This window comes from Eucalyptus grandis, chromosome 10 (assembly GCF_016545825.1).
Source record: "Eucalyptus grandis isolate ANBG69807.140 chromosome 10, ASM1654582v1, whole genome shotgun sequence".
Classification (NCBI taxonomy): domain Eukaryota; kingdom Viridiplantae; phylum Streptophyta; class Magnoliopsida; order Myrtales; family Myrtaceae; genus Eucalyptus; species Eucalyptus grandis.
The window spans coordinates 18,294,835-18,304,563 of NC_052621.1; the positions used below are offsets into that span (position 1 = coordinate 18,294,835).

General features: G+C 38.3%; 1 protein-coding gene across 1 annotated transcript; it reads left to right on the top strand.

The window, feature by feature from the left end:
* The first annotated feature begins 7,966 nt into the window (after positions 1-7,966).
* On the top strand, positions 7,967-9,381 carry LOC104422107 (ribulose bisphosphate carboxylase small chain, chloroplastic). The gene is made up of 3 exons (XM_010034335.3): positions 7,967-8,282; positions 8,664-8,798; positions 8,947-9,381. The coding sequence occupies exons 1-3, from the start codon at positions 8,103-8,105 to the stop codon at positions 9,175-9,177; spliced, it is 546 nt and encodes a 181-aa protein (XP_010032637.1). The 5' UTR covers positions 7,967-8,102; the 3' UTR covers positions 9,178-9,381.
* The last annotated feature ends 348 nt before the right edge of the window (positions 9,382-9,729 follow it).

The following is a 9,729-nucleotide window of genomic DNA, read 5'->3' on the forward strand; positions in this document are numbered from 1 at the left end:
TGAATAAAAGATTAAAGATACTTTTCGACTAGCTATCATTCCGGCTTACACGCGGAAGGCCGTGATGGGGGGGCATGTCGACCAAGCCCACTGTTTTGGGAACCAATCAAATGGGATTCTCCTGTGTTGTATTCCACGAAGTAGTCTCTCGAAATCCAACGTATCATCTTGTCATCATTTGACCGATCTACATATGTTTAGGCTCAGGTTCATCCCCCCCGACTCTCCTCCTCAAGTTTAGTGAGTTGTCCAAGCTAATCAATGTCGCCGAGGTGGGCCTGGCCGGCCGTCTCTTGCGGCCATCCATGGTTTTGGCGATCTAGACCCTGTCATTAGATTCACGTGTACCATGATCGTATTTTTTTTGTCAATGACAGAGGCATCATCAACTCAGTCATCTTGATTGATCTTCATATGACAATTTTCTACAGAGGATGACCAACCGTACCATGAGATTCCGAGTAAATCAACGACCGGTGATTGATGTAGCTCTTGCGTCACTATGAATAGATCCATCGCTCTTCGATAGGCCTTTTGAACGAAAAACTCTACGATTGATGCTGCTGGCCGAAGCGCATCTCGCTGTCATCTCATTGGAACTGGGTCACCGTGGAGAGACACGAGTGGGGCAGGTAAAATCCACGTATCTGCTGCCGGGGATTAGAGGTTATGCAAATATTCCCCACGCGAGGGCACGAGACCGGGGCCAGGACATGGGATGCAATTCCCCGCACCTGCCCTGCCCCCGTCCGATCCCTGCCTTTGGGCTTTGATTCTTATGTACTTACTAACGTTTGGAAAATCCAAAGGGTTATTAACATGGTGTCTAGACGGAGAAGTGAAGGAATATTCCTCACCAAGATATGAGCAACTTGTGAATAAAAAAGAGACGGGAAAAATACGGACATATATCATCGGGGTCCGCTTCGATTATTGACTCCTGACTTTCAGGAAATGAAATTGGAAGCGGAACCGCCTTTCTCATTTTATATTCTGTTCCCTTCCAAAACCAGCGAATGGTTTTGTTTTGTTTGGTGGGGGAGGGGTGGTTTTCCCCATCCCTCCAAGAACCGTGGGCGGCGACACCGCAGCCCAACACCAGCAACCACCGTCGTCGGCATTGGTGGGTCCGAAAGGAGGACGCGGCTTTCACCGCTATTATCCTCAACTCGTCGTTTAATCTAATCCCACATTCGCTATGCTTATCTTTCCGGGTTTTTGTCTCCAAGTTGATTTAAGATGCTCTAACAGTGCGGTGGCCTTAGGGAACTCGAAGAGGGTGAGAATATCTTCCTTTCTTCTTTTCTGGTTGTTGAATTTTGGAAATTTTTCGACATTTATCCTTTGAGGATCTGTTTGATCGAAGGAAAACTGCTTTCGGAAAATTATTTTCCAACTTTTCAGTATTTGGATGGCGGAAAATTAATCGATTGAGGAAAAATGACTTCCCTATTTACTGAAGAAGGAAATCATTTTCTCTAAACTACCAAACAAATGAAAGCTAACTATTTTCACTGAAAATGATTTTACTAGAAAACAAATTTATTAAGAGAAAATAACTTCCCCCACGTACCGAGCTTTACATCACATAAAGGCTCCCTCACCACTCCAATAGTATTTTGTGCGGTATTCAAGGGTTTTCAGCTTAGAAATTAAAAGGTTTTCTAGTTTGAATGTTACTGATTGCATGCAAACTAATTTAAGTCAAGCCACTCGCACAAACCAAAAGTCTAGATTTGATTGGTTCATGGGACTTGTAGGTGCGTTTCATGGGTGTCCAAATAATCAGATCTTCACACCATTCATATGAATTATAAAAAAGACAAAAAAAAAAAAAAAAAGTTGCTCCAAATCTAGGGATGAACGTCATAAGATATCTAGATTTTTTCTATCATAACGTTCATTCTTAGCTTAGTAAAGATGAAAGTTATCTTAAGTGAATCTTTCATCAACGTTTATTTTTTCCAGAGAATGTATTCATTAACACAAATAGTATGAATAGGATGTTGGACGAGAGAACAATATATGGTCAAAATTGACGGGAAAAGTATTAAAAAGGTTCTAAACATATTGTATGTGTATTAATCGAGTCATTAACATTTCAATGATATCAATTGAGTCATAAATCTTTTGATGATTCAATATAGTTCATCTAGCTAAGTTTGGCCAACATCACCATCATAGATATTGGTTATCTTACTTAGATCCAAGAGAGAGCCACGACTCTCGCTTGTTGGCTGGTGAGGGCACAACACCCTTGCTCGATTGGGCGAGGGCCATGAAACCCTCACTGGCCATAGGCAAGGGCATCTTGGCGAGGGTGCAAAAGGCCCTTACTCAGACCAGGCAAGGGCTAACGATCGTCTATGAATAGCAATGATTGGCCAATGACCTCGCTTGCCCAAAGTCGTTAAAAAAAATAATAAAAGAAAAAAATTATTAAAAAATTATAAAATTTGTGTGCGTCAATACTAGGCGTTCTAACCAATCATGTCATGTAAGACGTCCGGTGTTCATGTTACAGATTTCGAGTCAAAATTGGCTAGATAAACTATATTGGCAAATCATCTAAAGATTTGGGACTCAATTAATACAATTGAAATATTTAGAATTGAATTAGCACAGATCCATTAGATTTAGGACCTTTTTGTGAAATTGACTATATGGCTATTTTAGGGTACTTGGTTTTGGACCCCGCCATTCTGGCAAAGACAGAGGCCTTAAGCGAACACACTAGCAATGACAGATGAGTCTTTCCAATTATATCAAAATAGCTCCGGTGACAAATTTATGACTCAATTAGACAATTAGACAAATGTTGAAGACTTAATTGACTAAAATAATATGTTAATAACTCAACCGCTTAGTAGTACTGAAAGATGACTCTACATTATATTTTCAGAATAATCGAGAAATTAAGGTGTAATAATTTGTTATTAGGTTAGATAATACACGATGCAAAGTGTAATCGGATTATACTCGACGATGAAGGCAAAATGCAATCTTGGAGATATAAATTTTTTATGCAATTGGCTCAAGAATATTAACTAAACACTACTAGTTTACTAAATTAATCTGAAATGCGAATTTTGCGCAATATACTGAAAGTAACATTTGGACAATATGTGTACTTAGGTTTAATGACATGATTCTTTTCTCTTATAAATAAAAATCTAAGATTTTTATCAAAAAAACCAAAAATTTTGGAGGAAAATATCACGATAATAAGTAGTAAACTTCACTTTATGAGAATGAGGGTTTTTATTCAGAGAAATATTTTCAAAATATCAACAAAGTTAAAAATATTACATCTTTCCGGTAATATCTAAAGTCACGGATCTATTCTTTAAAAGACAAGTCTGTGATTATTTTTGCCAACCATGCTCTAATGGAATGTCTTGAATTCTGGTTTTTGGTTTGTTTTGAAGCTCTATGAGACTATTTTGTTATTGTGACTTTTGAGATTTTCTATCATGTATCATTTTAGTAATGAATAGAAATTTCTTTTTGATAAAAAAGAAAATTAATTATATCTATAACTTCACACAAAATTGACTCTATAATGCATTCGCATGCGATGTGACATAGATAAAGGAAAATCTATTGATGCATCTATAGAATAATATATAGAGAGAGAAAAGTTGACTTTGTTACCTTATAATACAATACACTTTTAGTTTCATAAAGATCAATATGTAGTAAGAAATGTAATATTAAAATTATGTTAAAGAACCATGGTTACTAAAGAAAGTGACCTTACAGGGTGCTTCGAACTAAATAGAAATAGTCCGTGATAAATTAAGTATTTATAAGGAGAAAAGCCACAAAAAAACATCAAAATATGTCACTATGACATATTTACCCTAAAATTTCTTGTAATATAAAAAGCTCAAAATTTTTATCCATGTGACATATTTACCCTCCGCTAAGATTTTGTCAAATGATATCCCAGTCAATTTTTATTTCATTTAAGTCACATGAACATCATGTCAATATTATTTTTAATGGTACTCAATAGCAGATTTTTGATGGAGGGTAAATATGTTACATAAATATAAATTTAAAAAATTTTATGGCAAAAAAAAAAAAAAAAACGTTTGTGATAAATATGCCATAGTGGGCATAGGTTGGGGGTTTTTTGGGATTTTTTTCTTTATAAAATATGACTTAAGAGTTGGCGTACGGGGCTTCCCTGGGTCATAAAAAAAAATATGACTTAAGAGATGTTATAATTTTTTTTGTGAATTTATAACGCAAATGACTTCATAATATTCAATTACCAACGAAGTTATATATATTATATTTCCAAGTGATACTTCCTTCCCTCTAATAAGATTTCATAATCGTTGTCATCCTCTAAAAGTACTATATTTTCATATAACCCATATTTGCAAGAGGCCATAGGCACTTTTAATGAACGAGCAAGTATACTAGAGAACGAAGACAGATAGGTTTTTTTTTTTTTTTTGGGGTAAAAAGGCATACGGCTCCAGAGGGTTCTCCTTAACCAACCACTACCCATGAGTTAAACAACCAGTAGGTAGCAAGAACCCCTTTTTCAACCCTATGAAGTAGCATCATAAGGATTTTCAATAAGTATCATTCTAAATGTGTTGCAAGCAAGTAGAGTGTTTAAGGTCGACTTTACAAGGTTTTGATGTTTTCTAGGATATTTGGAGAATGAAATGTTGATTTAGCGGCATCTCTCTTTGATGAAAAGGAGAGGTAGGGTTCAAATAGGGTGCAGTAATAGGGTGCAGTAAGGAAAATCTGATTTATATGAAAATCGCATACATCTTCTTTTTCTTAATCAGGCAAAAAACAAAAAGGATCTATAGTCAAAGTCAATCAATATAATTAGTATTTCACTTAACATAGAACAATAATTCTCAAGAAAAACATTGAGATTCCCCTCGTACTAATCATAAAAATCAAACTAATCTGAATTATCTGAAAATAATCCTCACAAAAAAGTAATTGAAATGTTTTTGTAATAGAAAACCAGGTACCATTCTCTTGTCATCTCCACTTTTTTTTCTTGAGGATGGTCGTTGGGTTGGGCTTTGGGCCTATCTAAATGCGCCCTGAACCTTACTCTCTCATCAGCACTAGCAAAGCTATACAAAATGAAACCGAGTTCCGAGATTTCCAGCTCAAAAACTGGAGATGTTCTGTTCGAATGTTACCGATTGCATGCGAACTATTCTAGGTCAAAGCCACTTACACAAAGTGTGTCCAAATAATCGAATCCTCCTGTTCAAAAATAAATAAATAAATAATCGAATCCTCACGCCATTCACCTAGATTAAAAAAGACAAATAACAAAAAGAAAATTGCTCCAATTCTAGGGATGAACGTGATTAGATATCTAGATTTTCTCTATCATAATCTTCCATTCTTAGTCCAGTAAAGATGACAGTGATTTTAAGTGAATGTTTTATCAACATTTACTTTTTCAAGAGAATGTATTCACCACAATCTTCCTTATTGAACACAAACAGCATGAGTAGATGTCGGATAGGAGAGCAACATATGGTCAAAATTGACAGCAAAAGGAAAGTTATAGACCTATTGCATTTTTCAATAAAAATAAATTGTATATATACTAATTAAGTCATGAAACTTTTAATTATACCAATTGAGCATTAAAACCTTTGACAATTTACCAATATCCAGTCAATTTTTGTCAGAATCGCTAACATGGACACTATTGTCCTACATAGTGTGGCCTAGGCTGACATCAATAATTTTTTTAAACTTCTTATTAATTTTTTCTTTTCTTTTTTTCCTCAATTATGGGTTGACGACTGCCACAGGCTCTATGTGAGGGCCTCCATGCCCTTGTCAGCCATGGGCGAGGGCATCCAGTCCTTACCTAGATCCAAGAGAGGACTGCGACTTTCGCCTATTGGCCAATGAGGTCCACAATGATGCCCTTGCTTGGTTTGGGCAAGGGCCACGATACAATTGCAAGTGATGAGCATCTAGCTCTTGGTGAGGGCATGGACGCCCTCGCCCATGCTTGCGAGGGCCACAACGCCCTCACCTATGGCTAATAATGGTTGGCTGATGACCTTGCTATCCTCGAGTTGGTAAATAAAAAATAAAATAAAATAAAATTATGCCTATGTTAGTGTTGGTTGTGTCATGTAGGTCGGCCGCTCATCTATGTTAGGGATTTTCAACCAATATAAGCCACATAGACTACACTGGCAACTTGTCAAAAAAATTTAGGACTCAATTAGTACGAAATGTTTAGAATTGAATTAGCATAAAATTGTTATATTAAGACTTCTCTCCATAATTGACTATATGACTATTTTCGCGTACTTGGTTTTGGACCCCATCACTTTGGCAAGGACAGAGGCCTTCAGCCAACACGCTAGCAATGGCATATGAGTCTTTCCAGTTAGACAAACATTGAAGACTTAATTGACTAAAATAATATTTTAACGACTTGATTGCTCAGCGGTATTGAAATATACTCGATAACCTGGAAATAACCGAGAAAGTCCGATTGTAATAATTTATTATTAGGTTGGAATCGTTGGATAATATAAGATGCAAAGTGTAATCATATTGTACTCGATGATTTAGGCAAAAATGCAATCTGGGAGAAAGATATTTTTCATGCAATTGGCTCCGGAAGATTAATTAGCTTTTAGCAATTTATAAGTGTACTAAAAACACTAGTAGTTTACTAAAATATGAAATGCAAATTTTATGGAATATACTAAAAGTGACTCTTGGACACTATGTGTACTCAGTTTTAATGAAATGAATATTTTCTCTCATAAATAAAAATCTAAGAGTTTTATCAAGAAAAACTAAAAAGTTTGGAGGCAAATATTACAACAATAAGGAGTAAACTTCACTTTTTGAGAATGAAGATTTTTATACAGAGTTAAAAATATTACATCTTTTCAGTAATATCTAAAGTAACATGTAAAAAATTGACTCTATGTAAATGAGGAAATTAATTGTATCTATAACTTCACAAAAGATTGACTCTGTAATGTGCGGCATGTGATGTGGCATTAGATAGAGTAACAAGAAAGAAGTTAACTTTGTTTAGTAAAATATAACACACTTTTGGTTTTATAAAGAATAATACATCTTATTTTCCTTAATTAGGAAAAAAAGAAAAGGATGTATAGTCAAAGTCGATCAATATTATTAGTATTTCACTTGACATTGCATGTACCGCTCGCTTGTTATTTAGGGGAAAAAAAAAGGGTACCATACTCTTGTTATTTTTCCTTTTTTCGCGAGGATGGTCGCGTTTGGTTGGGCTTTGGGCCTATCCCTACCCAACTCCACGACATCAAATGCAACCCCTGCAAATTTCTTTCCCCATCCCTTCCCCATTTGCCCATATTATTTGCACATGTAATGGAAATATCTCTCTTCCTAAATTTAACACCACATCTTACGTTTCACGAGTCAATTTTTTATTAGAGCTTTTACACCATTTTTTTCATTAATGATTTCGGGATATGAGAAGAACCCTTCTCTAAATTCTTCTCTCCCCCCCCACCCAAAAAAAATAAAAATAAAATTGGGGGACATTTTCTCATGTTAAAGGTCCACAAAAAGAGAAATAAAAAAAAATCCGATTGAATACATGATTGAATTATTATAATTCTAGGGTTGATGACTACATGTGATTGAAATTGACAGATGGGGCATCAATGGAATGGCTTAGATCCCTCAATTCCTCAACACCAGTGCTTACAAAGGAGTGGGGATCAGCTCGAGAGACTTCAACTTCACCAGTCACCACCATCACACATTCATCGTCCTCCCTAGGATGAGATAAGATCGCCGAGAGCCCGCCACGTGGCGCTGTCATAGCACTGGTAACGATAAGGCTAGATCAATAACCTTCCCCCCTTATGTGGCCAGCAAGCGGTAATGTCATCACCTATCAGAACCGACGGCCAGGATCCGCAGCCTGTCAACGCCGGGGATTTGTGGCCCTAGGATACGTGAAGGGGGACCTTGTGTTTATATATAGGATGAATCCCACAGTGGAAGTTCCATAAGAGAGCATACAAGTTCTCACTCACCAAAGGAAGAAGAAGAAGAAGAAGAGGGAGAAGATGGCCTCCTCAATGCTCTCCTCGGCTGCTGTCGCCGCCGTCAAGAGCACCAGCCCGGTTCAGGCTGCCATGGTGGCTCCGTTCACCGGCCTCAAGTCTGCCTCGGCCTTCCCGGTCACCCGCAAGAGCAATGACATCACCTCTCTCCCCAGCAACGGTGGAAGAGTGCAATGCATGCAGGTATACTCGTCTAGCTTTAGCTTACAGAATCATTTCTCGGCACTCGAAACAATTCAGGCTTAGATCGATTTCTACAACACGTGCCTTTAGATGGAAGTTCTCATGAGTAGCCATAGTTCCAGCTGACATGGAAGAACGTTCTCTGTGCTGGTGTGCATAAAAAAGGTGGGAGTGAATCTGGCCAGCGTCGTGAGCGCGAGTTGTCGGGCCCATTCTTCATTAGAATCAACCGGAAGTTAATTCCATTTTCGTGCTGTTTGTAGAAAATGAACATCTTAGGAGAATTTCCTAACGACGATTCTAGTCAGTGAGGTTATTAGCAGCAACACATGTCCTGTATGTCCTGAATAAGTTGAGACTTACGTCGATGCACATGGGCAGGTGTGGCCACCGGTCGGGCTGAAGAAGTTCGAGACGCTGTCCTACCTTCCTCCCCTGACTCCCACACAATTGGCGAAGGAAATCGACTACCTGCTCCGGTCGGGCTGGGTTCCTTGCTTGGAATTTGAGACTGAGGTCCTTGTCTTCAACACCCTTTTTCAATTTCAAGTTCTTGACACAAGTCGCAACGCCATTATGCAATTGCTTTGCCTAGGTATATGATCTTTAACTCGTAGTACATATTGTGATGGAATGGTGGGATTTCGCTTTTTTGTTTATGCAGAAGGGCTTCGTCTACCGTGAGCACCACCACTCCCCGGGGTACTACGATGGGAGATACTGGACCATGTGGAAGCTGCCCATGTTCGGGTGCACCGACTCGGCCCAGGTGTTGAAGGAGCTTGAGGAGTGCAAGAAGGCTTACCCCACCGCTTTCGTCAGAATCATCGGCTTCGACAACAAGCGTCAAGTGCAGTGCATCAGTTTCATCGCCTTCAAGCCCCCGGGCTTCTAAGCAAGCTTATGTCATGGTGGATCGTGGGGTTACCCTCGAAGCGGCATCGTTCCAAACCTTTCAATTGTAGCTAGATGTCGAATGATCCATTTTTCCCTTATTACCCAAGTCCTGTGATATTTGTGTACTTTTGAGTTCGCAGATGCGTTGCATTAAGACCCGATTTATTCTATGAATGAATTCAGCTGTTTGCTTGCTTGCTTACTTTCGTTGTTGATGTCCTCCACTGAGTGCAAATTGCTTGATGATGCCGGGTGTGTCCACGACGAGTACTGTTTCTTTTGGTTATCGAAAGATGACTTCGTTAATCCTTCCAAGCTAGATGTTGAAGGAATTGCAATGGATGCTAGCCATTCATGAGCTTACATAATGAAGTGATTGAGCCAAGCTTCAAATGAAGGAGAAGAAGGGAAACATCTGAGCGACGGTAGAGTACCTTGAAGATCTCTAGAGTTAGACGTAAGAGTAAAAGTGATTGCTTAGTTGCGAACTAGAACTCGCCTCGATTCCAACCGAGCATGAGTAGGTTGAGTGTCAGATCTCGTTGAGCTC